Below are 24,251 nucleotides of genomic sequence, written 5' to 3'. Positions count from 1 at the left end.
GCTACCCTGCCATGGATAGAGAAAGATGGGTGCTACTCCTCCCCCTCCGCCAGGGCCTGACCTGGCTGCCCTTTGGTGCTGGCCCTTTCTCTTGCCAGGTGTGCCTTGGGTGTGAACCCAACCTACATAGCCAGGCCCCACTGTTCTGGTGTTCACCTGTGTGCACAAGCTAAGCACAAGCTAGGCTACCCCTCAGGTTCACCCAGGCATGACACTGGAAGATTCCCAGAGAGTGCCTCTAACCCCATAATGCCTCAGCACCTAATTTTTATCCCCCAACCTCTTCACCAACAGGCATGCAACCACACCAATTCAAAGCCAATCAAATTAAGCCCTGCACTATGGAGTAGGCAAAACAGGAGGGAAGCAAAACACAAATGCCCCCCAAATTCCTACTCAGCTCCTAAATGGCAACTAGCTAAACTGACACTGAAAGGACAGAAGGGAGTGTGCAGCAAAACACAAAGAGGGTGAGTTTGGGGTGGAGCTGGCCCTATAAAGCAGCTACACCATCCCAAACCTGATTGGCCACCTGGCCACATGACCTCCCCCTCCCCCTGGACCACACCACCTTTATCTCCTTCCAAAGGGGGGGTTGGAGGCATTCTGCATATGGCAGAAATGGTATGGTTGAGGGATTTTGGCTGTTTTATCATGACACCTTTTGTTTTGTATTTGCCACTGCCCAGATTTAGTCTACTTATTTCCTAATCCTTTCTCACTCCTTAGAGAACTACAAACTTCTGGGGTGGTCCAACACCACAATACATTTATATTGGTCCCATGCAGAGCTTGGAAGTAACTAGTTACAAGTAACAAATTACTTGTAATTTATTACTTTTTTGAGTAACGAGTGGGTAACTTCATTACATTTTGCTGGTAATAGAACAAGTAGTAGCTTCATTACTTTTGAGGAGTAATTGTAATGTTTCCAGCATTACTTTTGTGCATTACTTGGGGGGGAGCAGGGGAAGTCTTCTGCTCCTCTGATTAGTGAATAAAAATCATGTGCTTCCTTCATGGTCTATGGGTGCTTAAGAGGCAACGAGGGAGGAGGTGGAGAGTGAGACGGGGTGGAGAAAACAATTGTTTAAAAATTGACAGGAGTGGAAGGAGAAAAGAGCTGGAGGCAATATATATATACAAAAAATATGTGTGTTGGGGTATCTTCATTGCTGGGGGTGGGGTGAGGGGATGTGAGATTCTGTTATGCCATTCTGTTCATCTTATGGATAAAAAAAATCTACTACCCTCTGTGTGTGCGTGCGTGCTTATTTTTAATGTTGTTTTAGGCTACTTAGATGTGCAGCAGCCAAGGCCAGCACCTTGTAGGAATTTTTTTTTAAAAAAGTAACTAAATTGTAATTGTAGCAATTACTTTTGAGCAAAAGTAAAGTAATCAGTTACTTTCAGAGCAATTGTTATTGTAACTGTGCTTATTACTTTTTTGGGGCCATGTAACTTTAACTGTAATTTATTACTTTTTAAAAGTAATCGTTCAAGCTCTGGTCCCATGCCTCCTACAGTGGTGCTTATCTTTTAATGGGGTGAGTAGGACTTCTCCTTAATAAGATGTTGCTGGATGAACAGTTTATTTTGCATTGTTTGGTGCGCTACATATTTCTGTTTTTAAATAGCTATTGTGTGTTGTATTTTATTTTGAGGAGTTGCTTTAAGACTTTCTTAATAAAGTGACTGGTAAATGCAATAAACAAAGATAATCATCATCTTTTTTGTTTTTTTCTGCTCTGCGATCTTTGTCCTTGTCTTTACTTCTGTGATTTCAACAGTTTTGAAATGAATATATAAAAGTTGGTTGTTGTTTTTAATGTACGTAGTTTTGCATACATTCCTTCAAAATGCCATGAACATCATGGAAAATATTCAAATGGGAATAGCTGGTACTATTTTTATTAGAACCATAGAAATCACAAAACAGTGAGCTAGCTTTTGAAGTCTTTACAGAATTCTTTCTCAGGTTCACATAAACTTCTTTTAAAAAAGAAGACCTTTAAAACGAAGGCTCAAGCTAGACATTCTTTGGAGTTTCCTGATTCTTCTTTTAACCCAAAGCATGCAGGCAGCACAATCCTATACTTGTCGATTCAAAAGTAAGTTCCATTGAGCTGAATGAGGATTATTCAAATATTAAGTGTGTATATGATGCAATATGAGTGAGGAGTGCAGGTGGGAAGAATATAGTGAAGTTTTCTCCTCCTATCATTCACCTCAGATTCACCCACCCCAAGCTGACTTTTATCAACAGGATAAAAATACCAGACTCGGGAGGAGGGGGAGACTGAGTGATTATGAGGATGATGATCTAAAATGATTTCAGTTATTTTCTCTTCCTTAGAATTTTGAGAATAATGGTTTTGTGGGGCTTGGTACTAGAGAATTCTCAGTCCTCTCCAAACCAAACTATCAGAGGAATCCTAGGGGTGTCATTTTGTGACAGAAGGCATTTATCAACAGAATGGAGAGGGAGGCAATTTTCAGTAATTCCTTCTTTCCCTTGCAGCACACCTCCCACACACACAAAGTCTGTTCCAGATGATTCATGCAGCTGGAGTGATCTCATAGATAATTGCTGATTTTAAAAGAATGTAGGCTCTCTCTGGGCACTTCTTACATTCTTCCCCTGTCTGAGATAGGGCTCCTGCATCTTTAATAGCTACCAATGCTGAAATTCTGTTTTATGCACAACTGTTAATAGTGCCAGAGCCATCTACATTTTTTCCACCTCACAACTCTAAATTCAGAGCCCATGCATTTCCACTGGCTGACCTACTTTCTTTAGATTTCTGTACTAGTCAGGACTTCCAATTCTTATATGTATATGATTCTATTCTACATCTTTGAACTATTCTTTAACAAACATATGCATTTGGTTTTCTTGATCTGGGGTGTAATTTCAATATTTTCTTAAGGAGCAGTGTCTTAATAGCTTGGCATTTTTTTCTACTGAGAATGGTCAATTTATAAACTCATGAATTTCCAGCAGGGGTGTGCACTGGATTATGACAAATTCCAAAACCAAAGCTGACGTGGTGTGCCTCAGAGGGATTTGGTGCTTTTCAAAGGCAAAGTGGGATCTCTGTGAAGGAGCACAATCTAAAGTGGAGTCCCTGGCCCTTTTGTAGTACCTTGGTGATCCAGACATCAAAAAAATCCTGCAGTGATGTGTCTGCAAAAAGCAAAAATAATATTTCTAAATTTACCGTATAAGGATCAATGCCAGGGTAGAGTGAGGGGAAGGGAGAGGTGGGGAGAGGATGGAGGGAGGTCTGTGTTGTGATGGACATGTCACACTTATAACCAGAGGGAATGAATTTACATGGAAAACAAATACATTTTAGCCCCTCCAAAATCAATTTCAGCAAAATTTGGACCAATTTGTCTACAGTTTGGCAGGTTTCTTATCCAGGAGCACTTTTCTCATGTCTCCCCTTACAGGAAAACAACTGCAGTGATTCTTCTGAAATTTGACATTAGTCATGCCCTCAGAAGAGGTTACTTTTTCTGAAAATTTTATCCAAGTGTATCCCCAAATTAAAAAAGTATGGATGTTTCATCTTAGAAAAATGTTAAGCATACCCATCACAAAATCTGTGTACCTATTTGCCTATAATTGGACATACTTGTTCTTTGTTGTTGTTTACATTGGATGGACTACCATGCCTCCAAATTCCACTCACTTCTATCAAAAGGGGGAAAAGTTAGAACAATTTTTAAATTTCCCAATAGTGAACAGGGGGTAGGAATTAAGTGGACTCAGGCAATCCCTGAGCTGGATCAGGCAGCCTACAAAGTCCCTCACCACCAACTATTTCATAACCTGCATTTAATAACCAGATGTCTTCTGCCCATGTGAAATAAGCAGGTTGCATGGTGGTGGGGAAGAATCCCAACCTCCACAGAGGACCTTTGGAGCAAGAATCAGAGATGAATTTTGGGGTGCTCGCCTGTTCTTTGAAGTAAGCTTTATGAGCTCCTGAAGCTCATATGTGGGGTGATTTGGTCAGAGGGAGAAAGGTTAAACAGTTCCTTAACATTCCTTGACTTAAACGTGCAGCCTCCTGAAACTCTTTTGGTGGTGGTTGTTTCTAAAAATGTCAGATGACATGTGGAGCTAATGCTCTTTCATCATTGGTCTCATATTTTTATTTGCAGATGAGAGCACACCTTGCTTAAATGGCAGAGGGAAATTTCACCACAATGACTGAGTTCATTTTGCTGGGATTCACAGATAACCAGAGTCTGCAGTATGCTCTCTTCATTGTGTTCCTACTGATATATTTGATGATCCTGATGGGGAACATTGGCATGGTAACATTGATCAGGATTGACTCCCGGCTTCACACTCCCATGTATTTTTTCCTGAGCAACCTGTCAATCTTAGATATTGGTTACTCCAGTGTCATCGCTCCCAGGACACTGATGACCTTTGTAGAAGAAAGTAAAGTAATCTCATTCACTGGCTGTGCCCTGCAGTTTTTCTTTTTCTGCATTGCCGTATCCTGTGAATGCTGCCTGTTGGGTGTGATGGCATACGACCGCTTCATCGCTATCTGCAACCCACTGTTATATACTGCTATCATGTCCAGAAGGTTCTGTAATTTGCTCGTGGCTGGTTCGTATCTAACAGGTTGTGTGAATGCAGTGATCCAGACTTCACTTATATTTAATTTATCCTTTTGTAGGTCCAACATCATCAACCATTTTTTCTGTGATGTGCCCCCTATCCTAAAGCTCTCCTGCTCAGACACAGGAGTTACTGATATTATTCATTTCATCTTCTCTACAGCAATTGTATCAATAACTATCCTGACCATACTGGTCTCTTACACATACATCCTTGTGGCCATCCTTCGGATCAACTCAGCTGAGGGCAGACGTAAAGCCTTCTCCACCTGTGCCTCCCACCTTACAGCAGTCACTGTTTTCTATGGGACAGCCATTTTCATGTACCTACGGCCCAGTTCCAAATATTCCATGGAACAGGACAAAATCATCTCTGTTTTTTACACCCTTGCAATCCCTATGTTGAATCCACTCATCTATAGTCTGAGAAACAAGGAGGTAAAAGAGGCTTTCAAAAGACTGTTTGGGGGGGAAATTGTCTGTCAGAGATAGTTACCACCATCATCATGGACCTGGTCCCATACCCTAATGCATCCTTTATTGCAATGTCCATATTATTATTATTCACCTTCATAATAGGCTAGATCCACACTAAACCCACTATCTTATACTTGCGCTAGAGTAGGGATGGAAGGATCTGTCAATTTCAGGTCTCTGTTTCTCATTTTTCCAATTTTAAATTTGGTTCGTCACATTTGTGCAGCAAATTGGAGATTTTAATCCTCAGGGGAAATTTTTAGCATGTTAGTGTGTATTTCTCCTAATAAACACTTTTTTGTATGCAGTTTTAACTAAGGAACACATTTTTGCAAGCAATTTCTCCTAATATAATGCATTTCTATATGTTATATTCACTCATATTTATGCATGCCTTCCCCTAATATATGCATTTTTATAAACAATGTTTGAATGAAGAACTGTATCGCAAAATTCAAATAAGTATGAATTTCAAAGGATGGCTGTGTTTCAGTACTCATGTTGTTTCCGAAAGTGTGGATTTGATAAATTTGGCTTTAAATATGAACTAACCAAACTTCTCTCCCATTCCTACCTGAGGGCAAGTCCCAGTGAACTCTGTAGTGTTTCTTTCTGAGTAGACATACATCTGATTGCTCTGTTCATTAAATGGATTTAGGTCCCATTGAAACTGGTGTGAAAAGTTAAACATGTCTTATGTCCCATTGATTTTATTAGGCCAGCATATCAGTCTGTAACACTGTCAGTTTCAACATTAGTTATTTGTGTCAAGGAGAAGAGAAGTTCAATATTAGGATTCATTCCTATGCAGCACACTCATTTTCTGATTATGCAGTTTAATAGAAATATGACTCGATTTCATAACACTAAGCATACTTGTAACAATTTGTGTGTGTGCATTTTGTAGTTGCTGTATGATTCCTTCATTGAGTTTGGAGGTTGTACATTCTGCACCCCAGAGCATTTGATCATGGAAAAGCTACTATGTTGTCCTGAAAGATTGCAGCACGTGTGGAAATAGCATTTGCTGATGGCACCAAATTATTCGGTTCATAACAAAAAGGGATTGTGAGGTGCTCCAAGAGATCTCTCCAAACTAGAACATCATAATAGAAAATGCGATTCAATGTTATCAAGTGTTAAGTAATACACATTTGGGCAAAAATTCTTAACTTCACATATCTGGATTGGTGCTGAATTGGTGCTGACTGACCAGGAAAGAGATTTCATTAGGAAAGGGGTTGAAAATAAAACTGCCAACATCATAATGCCTTTTATGAATCAGTGGTGTGCAACCCCAACAGGAATACCATATAGAGTTAGGGTTAGGGAGCATTTCCTGTGTGAAATGCACACAGGATATTTGATGACAGGTAGGACTACCCTGAGGTTTTCAAGAAAAATGCTATTTCTCTGTCATTAACATGAGGATGGATTTGCTCCACCTCCACTGAGGTCAGAATGGAAGGACCATGTGACAGGGACATGCTGGCAACCTGATGCTCCAGGCATCCTGCTAACCATTTGTCTTCCCCAGTTAGGCTGCCCTCATGTCTTGTCACAATGTTAAGAAGTTGTTGCTCATCGCAGATCCATACGATCAATAAAGTGTGACCCTTTCCCCCAGGACTATCTCTTGTCTTCATGCCAGGAGTGTGTGTGGCTTATATGCATACAAATGAATGAATGAATAAAAACAGATATTATATGAAGCAGTCAGTCATTTTGACTCTTCTTCTCTGTCTATGCATACACATAAAGTTCATCTGGCTTGGCCATTTTTCCTCCATTTGATTGTGAATGAGTAAGCTTCTCTCTAACCTTTCTAGATCTTGAGGTAACCTTACCTGTTATGGGGGAGGGGAAGTACAACCCTTATCCATCTGGATATACATTGGGCTCATTTCTTCTGCCTGGCATAATTGCCACACTTTTGGCGTATGTCCATGTGATGTTCCTGTATTAGTGTAAATAGGGTAAGTGCTGTTTGTATAGGAGATACATGGTAAGTAGAATGAAAGAGGAAGGGGGAGTGAATGGGCAGTAGAATGTTGGATGATTGGCTGAATGTTTAAAATGGCTGACAGTATAAAAGGAAGAATGACAGTGGAATCTGGGTGGTGGTGAATGTTAGTGGGTTGTTTTGGTGGGTTTTGAGAGGAGATTGTGTGGAGAGTTGGTGGATGTGAGGAGAGGGTGGAGTTCAGATTAATACTAAGACCAGTACCTCAGGAATAGATGTAACCATATGCTTAAGTGCCTTTTAAAGAAATTTTGTTATCTTTGTTATTCAATAAATACTTTTGGTTTACCAAAGGCCTGATCCTTGGCTGGGGTTTCACAGACCAGAAGGGAGGGTAAGGTAAATACCAAGGCTGAAGGATAACAAATGGTGGCAGCGGGGAAGGGAAGAATAACACCACAAGCAGTCTGAGTAAATCAAAGGGATTGGGACAGCTTAAGCACGCAGTCACAGAGGTAACCTAATTGAGGGAGACTCAGGCCGAGTCTCTGGGACTACTGGTTATAGGACGTGACTGGTGGTGCTGCCTAGCAGGGGGATCTGTTGAGATCTGTGCTAGAGCAGGGAGAGAAACCATAAAAAAGGACAGTCCGGACTGGTGGAGTCCCTGGTGGTGCCTAGAGACAGGCAGTAACCACGAGCAGGTAGGAACCTGACAGGGAGAGCCAGGGAAGGGCGTCACAGTCCACTCCACATCTAGCTACACAAAGTTCCAGCAGCAGCAAGTAACAGTTTGGCAAATAAACTCTGCCTGTTATGCCAACTATGCTAGATAACTAAATTGCTGGACCTGAAAAAGGTTCAGCATGAACGTGGTGGTAGATCCTAGTGAACTTTATAAAACAAGGCTGAAAGCAGATGGTAAACATGAAGTTTAAATTTGTTTGCTTGTTTGTTTGCTTGTATATCCTGCCCTCCCTCAGAGTAGGAGCCCAGGATGGCAATGTGAATGAATGATTGGACACCTCCAATGGAAAATGAGGATGTAAGGATTATCATGGTGATTAGATACAACAAATGGCAACCAGCATATCTGACAAAGTGCTATGCCTATGGAACTACTCTGATTCAGACTGGAAACAGTGATCATAGTGCTGATATTCTGGGGAGGGTGAGAAATGTTCCCACCCTGGTTGGAGGAAGTACTGCCTGATATCTCCTTTCTAGGGGCGCTACCTTTGCATCTTCCTGTCTCAGTCACAAGGTTCTCTGAAACAAAAACAGAGTCTTCACTATGCATGAACAAAAACAAGTCTTCTCTTCCATAAAACCAAAGCACAACCCTAACAGAAAGAGTGAGTCTGAGTATTAGGCTCCAGCTGGTCTTTACAATTATTCACTAACAGGCAAAAAACTTTGCAGTTTAAGAATGTGCCTATAGCCACAGATATTTCTATCAAACTTTCAAAAGCAAGGAAATAAGGGAGCAGCAGACCTGTCCTCATCTCTGAGATATTGCGCTGGCCTACAATTTTTAAAAATGTAAACACAATTTGGCTTGGTCTTTCACAGTCCAATCTACTTCCTGTACAGCTTGGAAGAATTTGGGGGAGGGGGGAAGGAGGGGAGGGGGAGGAAGGACGGAAGGGGAGAAGAGGGGTGGGTAGGTGGAAGAGCACTGGGCAGAGAAAAGGCCCCTTTTCCTTTCCAAAAGTAAAACATTGTTGATAATATAATTATTTTGGGGGGTGCATACATGCGATCACACCACTGGCAGGGTAGTTCCATTGCTCCGTTCCTCCCTGATCTCTTAAACAAAAATAATACTCTCGCCAGGAGAAAACACCTGTCACTCTCTGTAGATACTGGCTGGCTATGCTATTTAGTACTGCTGGGAGAAATTGCGGCTTAATCGGTGGCTTGGAGTACACCATGGGAGAGGTCTGATCTTCCAATATGGTGACCAAGACAGCAAAAGGCAGGAAAAACAATGCTACTGTGCCTTCTCCAGACCTTACTGATGTTGTTACAGTGCAAATTACTAGCCTGCATGCTGAATTAGTGAAGAAATGGGAGGCAAGCTTCAAAACATTGGAAGATAAACTCAATAATCTTACACAGAGAATAACTGAGCCCCGAGTCCAGATGGATTCAGAAGCTCTTTTTATAAAAACAAATATAAAGATCTTCTGGCTCCTCATTTATTTGATTTATTCAATTCTATTTGGCAACAAGGTCAGATACCAGAAACTTGGTCCACCTCAAGAATTGCTGTAATTCCTAAACCAGGGAAGGATACCAGAGAAGTGGGTGCTTACAGACCCATAACCCTATTAATTCAGGATCAAAAAAATTTCATTTCCATGGCAACCTGCTTGAATACAGTCATTGTGTCAATTGTTCATACTGATCAAACAGGGTTCATACCAGGAAGACATACTGCTGATCCGATCCATAGAGTGTTGAATGTGATCTATGGCATCAATAGGAAAAAAAAACTCCATTAGCACTGTCCCTGGAAAACTGGTAGAAAGTATTATTAAAGCTAGATTCACTAAGCACATAGAAGAACAAGCCTTGCTGAAGCAGAGCCAGCATGGCTTCTGCAAGGGAAAGTCCTGTCTCAGTAACCTATTAGAATTCTTTGAGAGTGTCAACAAGCATATAGATAGAGGTGATCCAGTGGACATAGTGTACTTAGACTTTCAAAAAGCGTTTGACAAGGTACCTCACCAAAGGCTTCTGAGGAAGCTTAGCAGTCATGGAATAAGAGGAGAGGTCCTCTTGTGGATAAGGAATTGGTTAAGAAGCAGAAAGCAGAGAGTAGGAATAAACGGACAGTTCTCCCAATGGAGGGCTGTAGAAAGTGGAGTCCCTCAAGGATCGGTATTGGGACCTGTACTTTTCAACTTGTTCATTAATGACCTAGAATTAGGAGTGAGCAGTGAAGTGGCCAAGTTTGCTGACGACACTAAATTGTTCAGGGTTGTTAAAACAAAAAGGGATTGCGAAGAGCTCCAAAAAGACCTCTCCAAACTGAGTGAATGGGCGGAAAAATGGCAAATGCAATTCAATATAAACAAGTGTAAAATTATGCATATTGGAGCAAAAAATCTGAATTTCACATATACGCTCATGGGGTCTGAACTGGCGGTGACCGACCAGGAGAGAGACCTCGGGGTTGTAGTGGACAGCACGATGAAAATGTCGACCCAGTGTGCGGCAGCTGTGAAAAAGGCAAATTCCATGCTAGCGATAATTAGGAAAGGTATTGAAAATAAAACAGCTGATATCATAATGCCGTTGTATAAATCTATGGTGCGGCCACATTTGGAATACTGTGTACAGTTCTGGTTGCCTCATCTCAAAAAGGTTATTATACAGTTGGAAAAGGTTCAGAAGAGGGCAACCAGAATGATCAAGGGGATGGAGCGACTCCCTTACGAGGAAAGGTTGCAGCATTTGGGGCTTTTTAGTTTAGAGAAAAGGCGGGTCAGAGGAGACATGATAGAAGTGTATAAAATTATGCATGGCATTGAGAAAGTGGATAGAGAAAAGTTCTTCTCCCTCTCTCATAATACTAGAACTCGTGGACATTCAAAGAAGCTGAATGTTGGAAGATTCAGGACAGACAAAAGGAAGTACTTCTTTACTCAGCGCATAGTTAAACTATGGAATTTGCTCCCACAAGATGCAGTAATGGCCACCAGCTTGGATGGCTTTAAAAGAAGATTAGACAAATTCATGGAGGAGAGGGCTATCAATGGCTACTAGCCGTGATGGCTGTGCTCTGCCACCCTAGTCAGAGGCAGCATGCTTCTGAAAACCAGTTGCCGGAAGCCTCAGGAGGGGAGAGTGTTCTTGCACTCGGGTCCTGCTTGCGGGCTTCCCTCAGGCACCTGGTTGGCCTCTGTGAGAACAGGATGCTGGACTAGATGGGCCACTGGCCTGATCCAGCAGGCTCTTCTTACTTCTTTCCTTAGACACTTATAAAGTGTTTGATTGCTTAAAATTGGTATATTTATTTAGTGTCCTGAAAAAATATAAATTTGGTGATCAATTCATTGAAAATATTACTAAATTATATTCCCAAAATGTTGCCACTGTGTGTATAAATAATTTAGAAATTTCTCCCTTTCCTATTTTTTGCAGAACCAAACAAGGATATCCCCTGTCTCCAATGCCAAGGATTGGCAAAGGGAGGGCAAAGATCAACTTATAAATCTTTATGTGGACAATATCATTTTGATGTTGCCAGACCTGATTAAAGCTGTTCCAGCTGTACAATTTGAATTTCAACAAGTTGAAACTTTATTGGGGCTCTGAATTAACTTTAGTAAGTCTCTCATGATGTTTTTCAACATTAGACCAACAGCTGAGATCCAAATTTCCCAACGTAGTCACATTCCCAGATGTCATAAAGTATTTAGATACCTTGGTGTACAAATTCCATGGAACTGTGTGTGTAATTATTTGTGTCTGAGGGAAAGGGTGGACTGGTTGATTCTCATCCCACTGCTTGCATTTATATCTCTGCTAAGAAATAGGACCACAAAACTATTCCTATTTCACATATATTTTTAAAATACCAAACATTCAAGACCCCAGTATTTGGATACATGCAATGAGGCCCCTTGCTCATTTTGAATATATTATGTTGAATAACACTTCAGGAAAAGGACTGGTTGCTGAACTTTATGCTGAATTATAAATGTAGAAGTAGGGCAAGTAACGGGATTAAAATCCCTATGGTAGGAAGATATTGGGATAGTGCTGGAGGAAACCCAATGGCCAAATCTCTGGATTGGAAAACCAGTTAAGTCAGTCTCCCACACATATTACAGAAACCATGCTGAAAACCTACCACAGGTGGTATAGGACCCTGATGCAACTCTCACACATATCATCAAGGATTTATTTGGAATGTTGGAGAAAATGTGGTCATTTCCTACTTCCACCTGTGGTGGGATTGCCCTATAGTAAAATCTTTCTGGTTGGAAGTGTTTAAGGAAATTTCAAAAATTATTCAGCATGAAGTAAGGGTCCTGCCTCAGTTAGCTTTACTCTCAGTCTTTGACTATTGTAATGTGGATATAAAATGTAAAGATCTGGTAATATACTACTGGGCGGCAGCACAGCTTTCTATAGCTCAGATGTGGATACGGAAAAATTAAATCTTTCCTTGTAGTACAAGAAAGTATGGAATATTGCTATTTTGGAAAAAATTACCAGATCTCTTTGTGTTTGCTTCAAGGACAAGCCAAACCTGATGCATTTTATGTGGTTTGGTGAAACTTTATTTTATACACCTCAGAGAATCAACTACAAGAGCAACTTTCATCTGCCTCTCAGGAAATTTGGAACTCTTGAACTGGTCTTGGAATATTTGTTTTGCTTTATGATGATATGCCTCATCCTGTATCTATTGTTTCCTGTTATGGAAAATAAATAAAAATACTTTTAAAAAATCATTATTTTTCTGGATTTCCCCACCTTTTTATTCTACAGCAGACATATGTAGTTCCCCTTTCAAAAGTAGACCCAGGCTGGCCCTGCTCAGCTCCAAGCCAAACAACTGTTAGTCAGGTTTTTAAAACATTGACAGTTGGTTTCATCTGTGCATGCAGTATGTTATCATAGACCCCAATGTTAATTTTCTTAAATTAATTAAAATCAGCCATGTGTTCTTTTAACTTTTAAACCCCTGAAGATGATGATGTGAATATGAAGAAGGTCAGTAATAAGAGTACAGATACTCTATGATGATGTCTGGTTTTTAGCGAATTTCAAAAAATATGACACTATCTCAGAAAAAAGTCCTTCAGGCTCTGGATTTTTTTATTCCTATTTTTAACTTTAATCTGTGGATTCTCTCTGGGATTTTTTTTTTTTATTGCCATGAAAACATGCAAGGTTGTAAAGTACGTGTTTCTGAGTTCAGGGCTATTGTTTTGTAAGATTTTGTTTTGAAATGTGGTTATGGGAAGCAGCAGAATGACATGGAGGTACATTCAATTTAACAAAGAGAAATGTGAAAAATCTATATTAGCTATAGTAACTGTAGCTGTATAATGTATATTTTAATAGCCTTGCTAGAATAAAATGTGTTTTCACGTGTGTGAGAGAGACAGGACTTGGAGCAGCTGGACAGAAATAGAGCCAAACTTCAGAAAAATCATCTCAGAGTGAGTCTATTCTATTTAGTAAAAGAAAATGTGATGTGGAGGTTGGCACAGGACAGGCAAAAGAGGGGATGAGGTTCACAGGTGCACCAGCAAAGCCAATCCAGCAACCCTACATATGAACTCATGCAGCCCCAGCCTTGCTCTCACCCTTCCACACCCCAGCACCATCCAGATAAGCTACAGCGATCCCAGTGTTGGGAGGGCAGCTCCAAATAGGCCGCCTCTGAATAAAACACTGTTACTTTAGAAGATGTTGCCATTGAATCGTTCAAAGTCAGCAACTGTGAGCTTGTGTGGTCACACAGGACTGACTGAGGACAGGCTACCATGCCACATTATTTTTTACTATTTTTTTTATTTAACATTAAACACCTGAGAAAAAAGGCATATCTTCAGATGGTGTCTAAAGCTGATAAGGGTTAGCCCCAGCTATACATGAGAGCAGAGGGAAATTCCACAATCTACAAACGTACTATAAAACAAGATGGAAGAAAGTAACTAATGAGGATTCTTGCTGAATTGTGCACTCAAGAGAGAGGTAACAGTTCTGTTTGAAACTAATTAAAGATGGAGAGCAGAAACACGAACAAATTCCCACATAGTATGTCCTCAGATGATTATGCTGAGAGGTCCTACAAAGCATTTTAATTATTTGGGTGTCACATTTGTGTTGCAGGGATTTGGTTTCTAGCTGATACCACTTATAAAATGAGTGGTTCTACATGTCTTATTTTGAGGCTTTAAGAATGACATCCATCCTCATCACATGTAAGGTTCCTGTCCTGATATACTCTCAAACGTTTTGTGAACTTTAATTTCTGGCAGCCAAAGGATAACTATGAACAGCTGAATTCTCTGGAAGCAAATTAAATATTTAGAATTTCTTTTGGTTTTCTTTTCACAAAAGCTGGGGAGGATGGCAGACTTTTTAAGATCTCTCTTGCAGGTTGCCTGTGATTGTAAGCAGAATTCCAGAAGTGCAGATTTAAATTCATTGGTGAAGCAGTTTGTTTAGTGTTTTCTTCTGGCTTTGCAGCCAGGTTCAACCCATAGAAATCAGATTGAAGTTTAAGAGACTCATTCTATTATCTGGACATTGAGGGGAGAGAGTTAAACACTCCGTTACAATATCTCTGCAATCTATAATGATTTCATCCAACAAACATGTTTATGTGCAGAGGAAGGACAAATAATTTTTTTATTTGCCCCAGCAACCTCCCAAATGAATGGAAGAATACCCTTTCTGGAGACAGAAGAGCACACTGAAGGACTTAGCCCACAATTCTGCCTCATTTTATAATTCCGTTCACCCAAGCTGCAGAGCTAGATTTGATCAATGCATTGTTACATTAAAAGAAAAAAGAATGAAGGAAAGAAGCATGAACTGATGGGGTAGCCTTATCTTTTGGAGGGATTAAAAAGGTTGGACAGAGCTCTCCCTTGCTGTAGTGCATCAAAAGCTAGTCAGCATTTAAGGATATTCCAAAAAGTCAAAGGATAATTTTAGGTGCACAAAATGGAGGAAAGTTTAGGAGGAAAAAATGGACACTGGAAGCATACTATCAGAGGCAGTATACCTCTGAATACCAGTTCCTGGAAAAAGCAGGAGGGGAGAGTGCTCTTGAACTCAGGTCCTGCTTGTGGATTTCCAATAGGCATCTGGTTGGCCACTGTGAGAACACAACATTGGACTGGATGGGCCACTGGCCTGATCCAACAGGCACTTCTTATGTTCTTAGTGATGAGACACAGTAGCCAGTAGGAGCCAATGTCTCTTGCAGAAGAGAACCTGCACAAAGTAAATTGCACCGGCCAGGGGCTTGGAGTTGGAGGAGAGAATTACAAAATCCCAACCATTCTGTTTATCACTCCAAACTGCTTGGTAAAATGATAAGATATATATAAGATATAAGACAAATAGATGTAGTGGTTCTAAACTACTATCCTCCCACAAGGAAAGTGCTTGCTGGGGAAATGTCACCTGGAATATTTGCAAGGAGATGGTGACCCTTAAGCAGCCTTCCTCTCTCCACAGAAAAGAGTTTGTTTGAAGTGCCCATAAATAACAATGGCCAGACAGTCAGGAATAAGAAAAAAGAAAAGAAAAAAATAGATTGTTTTTTAAAAAAATGCAATTGGTGCATACCTCATTCAGAAGTGAGCAGGATATCCTTTCTTAATTTGGGTTTTTGTTGCACTCTACTCACTTAGGGCTCATCCAAATGACTGTATAATGTACAATATGATCGCTTTGTGTATGCATTAATTTTCCATGGTCCATACGACGTCACCCATTTTTGCAGATTTTCTCGCAGTTAAATCTGCATTTGCAGTACCGCAAAAAATGTGATGTGCTTTTTTAAATTGGGAATCATCCGCTGTACCTTAAGGCGCTCAGATGCAATACCGTGGACTTTAGAGCTGTAGGTGTTCCATGTGTGGTCCTTGGGCGTTTCTCCATACCCCTTCCCTCATTCCCAACCAATCATGTATTTCCACTTTTGCGCATGTGCGCGAATGTCCGGGGAAAGCCCGGGAAAACTGAACCAATCAGAGCAATGGGGTGGTGTGGGGGGGGCTCTGCAACTTCTACTGCACAGATGCAAAAATGTGCATTTGCACAGAAGCAGCTACAGCCGTTTATTTTTACCCAGCCACGTTCTAGGTAGGGGAGAAAGAACACATCTACCAGGAAAGGCTGTCCTGCCAGTGGTGAACTGCATCCAAGAGGAGTAAAGAGAAAGGAAAGGAGGGGGACAGAGAGATGGGGAAAGCCAATTCAAGAAACAGAGGATGGAACAGCAAGGGCTTGTCTCTCCGGATGTTGGGAGTCAGGAACGTTGCAGTGGAGCCAGAAGTCCCAGCTGGCATTCCTGCAAGGTATTTGATTTATTGGACATTTGGGGGGGGGGAATCAAAGGTACAAGGACAACTTTGAAGAAATCAGCTTTTAGTCATTTGAATTGAGAACACACCTGGGCGGGTGTGCACAAATACACAGAGTCACAAAGCTGCCGTGCCACCCCACAAAAGTTGGTGCTGTAAGAAGGGGAGTGCTCCCCATTAAACGCTCAGCTTTCCTGGCATTCTTTACAAAAGAAGGAAGTAATAGCAGCTCCTCAGTGCACCAATACCTCCCCTTACACACGCCACTGTAAGGCATTGCTTCCCTCTTTAGCCAACAGCCCAAAATTAAACTGACCAAAGTCACTGTTGAGGCACATTCCTGTTCTTCAGAGAAAGGAAGCTCCTTGCCAGAGCCAGCAACGATATTTGTTGCTGGTGCAGCTTCACCAAGAACAATTTTGGAACAGTTTTCCTCTCTCACTCGTGTCCTATTGACAAACTGCACATTTTTTGCTAGAGCGTCTTGGCCACCCACAGCCATAGAGACTGGTGTTCTACCTTCCTAGACATGACACGTTGTCACTTGCAGTTCTGGAGAAATAATTGGAATTTCCAGCCATGTGTATCTCCAGAAAGTTGAATATGCATAAAGGCAAAAACACATACATTCAGTTTAGCCAAATATCGCAAATACAAGCAAATGAAAATACAGGAATTATTGGCATATAAGTAGTTTGCATGTTTCTTTTATCAGAGGGAACAGCGCAGATTGACACAGCTGTGCGCTCAGCAGAGTCCAATGCACCGGCCACCAGAGGAGAATGGCGCATGTCTGTTTACCCGCATTCCCTGCCCGAGCCCAGAGCAGCCACACGCCAAGAGGCTGTTTGCTTCCCTCGGGGACAGCATTCCTGTGGCCAAGCTGCACAATGCTCTGGGGCTGAACCCTGCAGTGAATGAGCACAGGGGCTATGGGGGGATTTGCCCGGCGATTACAAGCGCTGATCCCTTGCACTGCCCACAATCCCCCTGGATGGTCAGGGGTACCTGGAGACACACACCCCAGTCATCCCTGCTCCAGAGTGGCGAGCGGCAAGGAAGGCGCGAGCTGCACACACTGACAGCAGCTTCCACTTTGGGTGGTGGTGAGGTTGAGGCTGCACAGGTGCACCGATGGAGACAATCTGGCAGTTCCACTGGTCCAGAGGTAGGTAGAGAGTGGATGTCATTCCATGAAACAGTTGAATGGGGGGAGGTGCCCAGAATGATGAAAAAGCTTGAGTAAAAAGTCACAGTTTTATTCCATTTATGTAAATTAAAATTGTATAAAAAAAACGCTCACCAGAGTTGGCCTGACGAACATGCTGCTGATAATCAACAATCTTTTGAATAAAACCGGAATCATATTACTTTGAATGAAGAATTTAAAATAAGCATCCCCTGATGAAGGCTATATAAGATTAGCAGAAACGCGTTGGGCTTTTTTTTTACAATTTTAATTTACATAAATGGAATAAAATTGTGACTTTTTACTCAAGCTTTTTCATCATTCTGGGCACCTCCCTCCATTCAACAGTTCCACTGGTGCAGCCACACAGCCCTGACCTCACCACCACCCTGCCTCAGCCCTGTCCAGGTTAGCTGCAGCAATACAGGAAACCGTAATGCCAGCACAGACTAGCCCACCTCAGGATTTACAGGAAGCTGACAGTGCAAGGGGAATTCTGAAAGGATGACCACAAGTTTGCATGTACTCATGTGTGAGAAAGGAACTCTAAAATAAAACTATACAACATCTGCTAAAGGTAGTCTGAATCCAGATGCTCATTTCTTTTCCAGCTAAGAGGAGCACTTGCTTATTCATGCATTCCCATTCTGTGACACCTTCCTCACGCAAGTAGAAAGAGCCCACCCCAAACCTACTTAAGGGTGTAAGGAATGTGTGTCTAATTGCTGCGACAGCTTTGAGTAGTCATGCCTAGTTATGCTGTGTAGAGATGCAGAATCCTGTGTAACCTGTAAGCTGATCAATGAAAAACTCTAAGCTGAAGTTTCACATTAAACATAATGGAGAAAAATATACCCATGGGTCTGAGTTTGACTCCAGTGGGCTTGGCCAGGACAGACTAGCACAAGCAAAGGGAGACATATTCCATACTACTTTCACACCTATCAGGTTTCCAAACTCAAATTGCTGCTGACAGAAAAGCAACAGAAGGGTTGCGGTGGCAGGTGGAGAAAGGGTTCAACATCCTCCCCCTTGCCACCACTGTGTTCTACTTTTCCACATAAAATTGCCTCCTACCTCACCATTTTCCACCTAGCTTTGGGGTGTTCCATTGCCAAGATTGGTGGCAATGCACAAGAGGGCTTTTTCTGAGGTGGTATTCTGAATGGGATACTCGTTGCCCCAAGAGAATTGCCAACCTTGTGTGGCCTGTGGGCACATTTAGAATTTTGAGAGAGTGTCAAGGGCACCACCCCTTTAGTATCTTCTCTCTCCTCTCTTCCAGGTTACTCCAGACTAGGAATGAGAAGAATTGCAATGAAAACTGGAGTTGACACAGGACTCCCTGATAAATTTGCACATTCGCTGTCTTTGTGGACAGATTCTGAGTGCTGTGAGTGTTTTTTGTGATACTGGATTCAGTCCACAGTGGACTGAAGAGGAAAAAGAGGTGAAAGCAGAAGGGAATGTGTTGGTGCGTGCACTGAAAGCTGTTTTCCTTCCCTTTCTGAAATGAAAGCAGGCTGTCTTCTTTGCTTGAAACTGATCAGCCTCATTCACAGCAGACTGAGGAGGAGAGGAGAGGAGAGAAGAGGAGGGGCATTGGGTGGGTGAGAAAGCCACTTTCCTTTCCTAAAACATTGGAAATAACTATTAAATTATTGTTACTTTTCAGGAGAAAAAATCAGGACATTAAAAGCAACAGATAGCAAAGAATGCACTCAAACCAGTACTGCCTGCTACTTTGATGAAAATGTGTTCAAACTGGAAACAACAAGCAGCTCCCATCCTTATTCCATACATAACATGAAACAGAAAGCCCAAACAGACACACACACTCTGCTTTTCCAAGAGGTAAAGTCATATCAGTGATCCTCTTGAATTTGCATGTCTGGTAAAAGGTCAAAAAATAGGAGGTAAATAAAGGTGAGTGGTATACTTCACAGGTGCCCAAACCTAGCAGTGGGACCATCAAATTAAAGGTTGCAGTGGTATACTGCACAGTGCAAATAGCAGATTGGGTGCTTGCCAACACCACAGAAACATTGGTCAAGGCATTTGAAGTGATCTGAACATTGGGAATACTTCCATCATACCCTTGTCATGGTCAGACCACTATTTGGTGAAGGTAGACTTTTCGATGCCACAAACCCTCCGTGAGGGTGGAGGACCCATTAAGATGGTCTGCCCCAGGCGTTTGATGGATCCTGATGGATTCCTGAATGCACTTGGGGATTTGGAGCAGGCACACAGCCACTCGGCTGATGCCCTGGTGGAAGGTTGGAATACCGCAATCACCGGAGCATTAGACTGGGTGGCTCCGAAATGCCCTCTCCCCCTGAATAGAACTCAGACGGCACCGTGGTTTACCCCATGGTTGCGAATTCTGAGGCGGGAGGTGAGACGGCTAAAGCGCCGGTGGCGGAAGTCTCACTCTGATGATGATCGAACACATGTTAGAGCTGCGACGGCAACCTATCATGTGGCAATAAGGGCAGCAAAAAGATTTTTATGCTGCCTCTATTGCATCTGCGGAGTGCTGTCCCAGGAGACTGTTCCAAGTGATCCGGAGCCTGGTCGGTCCAGTTGCTCTGGAACCGATGGAACATGATAAGGTCATCTGTGACGAATTTGCAAAGCACTTCACGGAGAAAATCGATCACATTAAAAGTGCTATTCCGTACGCTGTGGATACAATGAGTGAGCCAGAGGTGACCAGTGCTGCTCTGGTGGTGTGGGATAGGTTCCAGCTTCTTCCTTCTGATGAAGTGGACAAGGTGCTTTCAACCTTAAAGCCAACCACCTGCTTACGTGATCCTTGCCCATCATGGCTCATTATGAGCTGTAAAGATAAACTGGGCGAGGGGATCAAGCTGGTGGTAAATGCTTCACTTGAACAGGGAGTAATGCCATCAGCGCTAAAGGAGGCAATAATAAAACCAATCTTAAAGAAGTCCTCCTTGGACCCTCGAGATTTGAATAACTTCCGCCCAGTTTCAAACTTGCCATTCTTAGGGAAGGCAATTGAGCGGGTGGTGGCAAAGCAGTTGCAAGCGCACTTGGAGGAAGCAGATTATCTGGATCCATTTCAATTGGGTTTCAGGCCTGGACATGGGACTGAAACAGCATTGGTCGCCTTGGTAGATGATATGAGGAGGGCATGGGATAGGGGCGAAGGCACCTTCCTTGTCCTCCTCGATCTCTCAGCGGCTTTTGATACCGTTGACCACGGTATCCTCTTGGACTGCCTGGAGAGGTTAGGCATGGGAGGCATTGTATTGCAGTGGTTCCACTCCTTCCTCTCCGGTAGGTACCAAAGAGTGGCATTGGAGGAGGAGGTTTCGGACCCTTAGCCTGTCACTTGTGGGGTGCCACAGGGTTCGATCCTCTCTCCAATGTTGTTTAACATCTATATTAAGCCGCTGGGGGCGATCATCAGGAGATTTGGGCTGCAGTGTCATCAGTATGCGGATGACACGCAGCTATATCTCTCATTTAAATCTTCACCAAGGTTGGCTGTAGAAACCCTGTCCAAGTGCCTGGAGTCAGTGAGTGGCTGGATGGGGAGGAATAAGCTGAAACTGAATCCAGACAAAACTGAGGTACTGTTTGTGGGAGACAAGGGAAGGTTGGGGAATATAGACCTGGTGCTTAATGGGGTTTGTTTGCCCCTAAAAGACCAGGTCTGCAGCCTGGGGGTCATCCTTGATTCCCAGCTGTCCATGGAGGCTCAGGTTTCGGCTGTGTGCCGGGCGGCGCTGTATCAACTCCATCTGATACGGAGGCTGCGCCCCTACCTTCCCAACCATCTGCTCCCACCAGTAGTACATGCCCTGGTCACCTCTCGCCTAGACTACTGTAATGCGCTCTACGTCGGGTTACCCTTGAAAACGGTCCGGAAGTTGCAACTGGTACAGAATGCAGCGGCTCGTCTGATCAAAGGCAGCCGCCGGCAGGACCATATCACTCCAGTGTTAATGGAGTTGCACTGTATACCGGTTGCTTACCGAGCCCAATTCAAGGTGTTGGTTTTAACTTTTAAATCCCTATACGGTTTTGGACCAGTCTATCTGAAGGAGTGCCTCCAGCATCGGCAGGGATGCCGCTCAACAAGATCAGCCTCAGAATACCTTCTCCCGATCCCATCAGTTAAAACAGCTAGGCTGGTGAGGACCAGAGGGAGGGCCTTCTCAATCAATCAATCAATCTTTATTGATACGGTCATAGACCAAAAGACATTTATAAATAAAACTACATACATTTATAATAAAAGGTTACAAAGTTGCAGTCATGTTAAAACAGTAAAACAATAAAACAACAAGGAAAACAGTTACAGTTGGGTGGCGGAAGCTTCTGGAAGGATAGATGCCTTCCGAATTGATTGAGCCGCAAAAATAAATTTAGCAACTGACAAGATAGTATCCTTATTAGCTGCTGACAAAAGATGTAAAAGTAAACAGTTAAGCGGTTTGTAGGGGTATTTATTTATGATGGGGGTTATGAATTTGGAGCGAATATCGTCATATAGGGCGCACTCAAAGATGACATGAGAGAGAGTTTCTATGGCGCTGACACCACAAAGGCATAATCGGTTTGCATACGGGATACGTTTAAATCTCCCTTCAAGTAAGGCAGAGATAAGACAGTTAAATCTAGCCTTTGTAAAGGCTAGACGATATTTGGGGATCGTAAGAGTTTCCAGATAAGGGGCACTGAGCATAGGCACAAAGCTCAGACCAAAGTGAATAGGAGAGCAGGTCGAGGTGGCTGCAGTTATGGAGCGTTGGAAGTCCATATCGTTGATACGAGTCCGGATAGAATGTTTAACTGTCTCTGGAGCGAGGCACATCAGATGTTCAATTGAGAGGCCAATACTTGCAAGGTAATTTGTAAACGTACGGGCCCATTTCGAGGTAAAAGAGTCTTCCCAGAGTAAAGGGAGATAGCCAGTAGATTTTTCATAAGACATTTTAAACCAGAAATTTAGGGCGGCCAACCACGCTTGAGACTCAAGTGAGACTAGGCCAGATTCTAACCTAAGGACCGCCGCAGGAACGCACCTGGGAACGCCAAAAATTTGTCTGAGAAACAAGGAGAGAACTGCCTCCGCAGAAGAGTTGAAGGCGCCAATCCATAAAGGTACCCCGTAGAGAAGTTGAGAAATAGTTTTGGATCTAAAAACCTTTAGGGCTGCCGGAATGTATTGTCCTCCTTTAGTGAAGAAGAACCTTCGAATACCACTGGCTGAGTTGCGAGCAGTAGAAATAGCCCCTCGGATATGGGGATTCCAGGACAGAGAGGAATGAAAAAGTATACCAAGGTATTTGAAATGAGAAACCTGTTCTATTTTATGGGTATTAATTGTCCATGCGTGAGCAGGAGAGTGCTTGGCAAAAGCTAAGATCTTAGTTTTGGAAAAGTTTATAGATAGTTTGTTATCATGACAGAAACTCATAAAAGCTTTAGTTAGGCGTTTGAGTCCTACTTTAGAAACAGAAAGGAGAACAGCGTCATCTGCATACAATAACAAGGGACAATGCAGGTTTGCTAACTTAGGGGGGTGGAAGTCCGGGGATTGACAATAAAGGGACAGATCATTCATGAAAAAATTAAATAAAAGTGGGGCTAGTATGCAGCCTTGTCTAACTCCTTTTGTTGTAGTAATGGGGTTTGTGAGATGACCTTCACGACTACATCTAACACGAAAGGATGTGTGGTGGTGCAGACGGCTAATTAAGAAGAGGAGTCTCTTGTCGATCGTAGATTTTGCGAGTTTCGCCCATAGTATCTCCCTAGGGATGGAATCAAAAGCCGATTTCAAGTCGACAAAGGCAACAAACAGGCCGTTACCCCAGCGGTTCTTGTATTTTTCAGCTAAGTGATTTAAAATCACACAGTGTTCTATCCCAGACCTACCTTTCCGGAAAGCTGCCTGCTCCCTCCCAAGGATATTATCCTCCTCCAACCAAGATGAGAGTCTCTCTTTTAAGTAGCAGGCATATAGTTTGCCAATAATGGAAAGGAGGCTAATTGGGCGGTAATTTGCTGGGTCCTCTTTGTTCCCTTTTTTAAATATAGGGATAACTATGGATTCAAGCCAAGACTCAGGGAAGCATCCGGAATTATTGATCAGAGTAAAGAAATTTGCTAGAAGAGGGGCCCACCAAGCTTGGTGCGCCTTCAACATTTCAGAAAGTATGTTATCAGGTCCAGGAGCTTTGCCGGATTTCAAGCTAGCAATCAAATCAATAATTTCTTTTTGGGTTACAGATGGCCAAGTGGGAAGATTTGTTAAATTATCAATAAAGGAAACAGCATTTACAGTCTCGTTGTTTGCAGAAAAATATTTCTCCCAGAGGTATGGGGAAATGTGGCAAGGGGCCGGATTTAGTGGGCTCATAGAACCAGAAATCAGCTCCCAAAAACACTTCGAATTATTTGATCTGGAGGCTTGAATTAGGGCTTCCCAATCTTCATGCATCACCTGCCTTTTTTTGATGACTATCATATGCTTGTAGTATTTTTTGATAATAAAATACTCAGGGGGCAGGGTGGTTAAATTTTGGTGTCGATATTGAAGGTATAGCCATCTCAGCTGTTTCTTAGCATCAAGACAGTCCTTATCAAACCATCTGGGAAAACCAGTGGTAGGAGGAGCCCTGAAGGAAGAAGATGGTGGGATAATAGAGGCTTTAAGTTTGGTAATTAAGGAGTTATACGCTATTGACGCTAAATATGAATCAGAAGCATGCATGATCTCCCTCTGTAAGGACAGGGCAGAGGGGGAAGTGAGAAATAAGGCCACATTAGAGGCTACTGTGGGAGTCCAAAATGTCCTTTTATGGGTAGGGTGGATTAGATTTGCCATTGGTTTATGGGTAAGGAGCAAGTGACCGCGTTCTGGTAG

At 42.5% G+C, this 24,251-nt stretch overlaps 1 protein-coding gene across 1 annotated transcript; it reads left to right on the top strand.

Annotated features, from left to right (window-relative positions):
* Positions 1-4,194: 4,194 nt before the first annotated feature.
* LOC133376789 (olfactory receptor 5AR1-like) lies at positions 4,195-14,462 on the top strand. Its single transcript, XM_061609572.1, has 2 exons — positions 4,195-5,105; positions 14,450-14,462. The coding sequence occupies exons 1-2, from the start codon at positions 4,195-4,197 to the stop codon at positions 14,460-14,462; spliced, it is 924 nt and encodes a 307-aa protein (XP_061465556.1).
* Positions 14,463-24,251: the final 9,789 nt, after the last annotated feature.

Source organism: Rhineura floridana, chromosome 2, assembly GCF_030035675.1.
Source record: "Rhineura floridana isolate rRhiFlo1 chromosome 2, rRhiFlo1.hap2, whole genome shotgun sequence".
Classification (NCBI taxonomy): domain Eukaryota; kingdom Metazoa; phylum Chordata; class Lepidosauria; order Squamata; family Rhineuridae; genus Rhineura; species Rhineura floridana.
The sequence above is the reverse complement of the archived record's forward strand: the minus strand, read 5'-3'. Positions and strand labels throughout refer to the sequence as shown.

Excerpts from the sequence above, each read along its gene's own strand:
- LOC133376789 (XM_061609572.1), top strand. The coding sequence starts at position 4,195 with ATGGCAGAGGGAAATTTCACCACAATGACTGAGTTCATTTTGCTGGGA.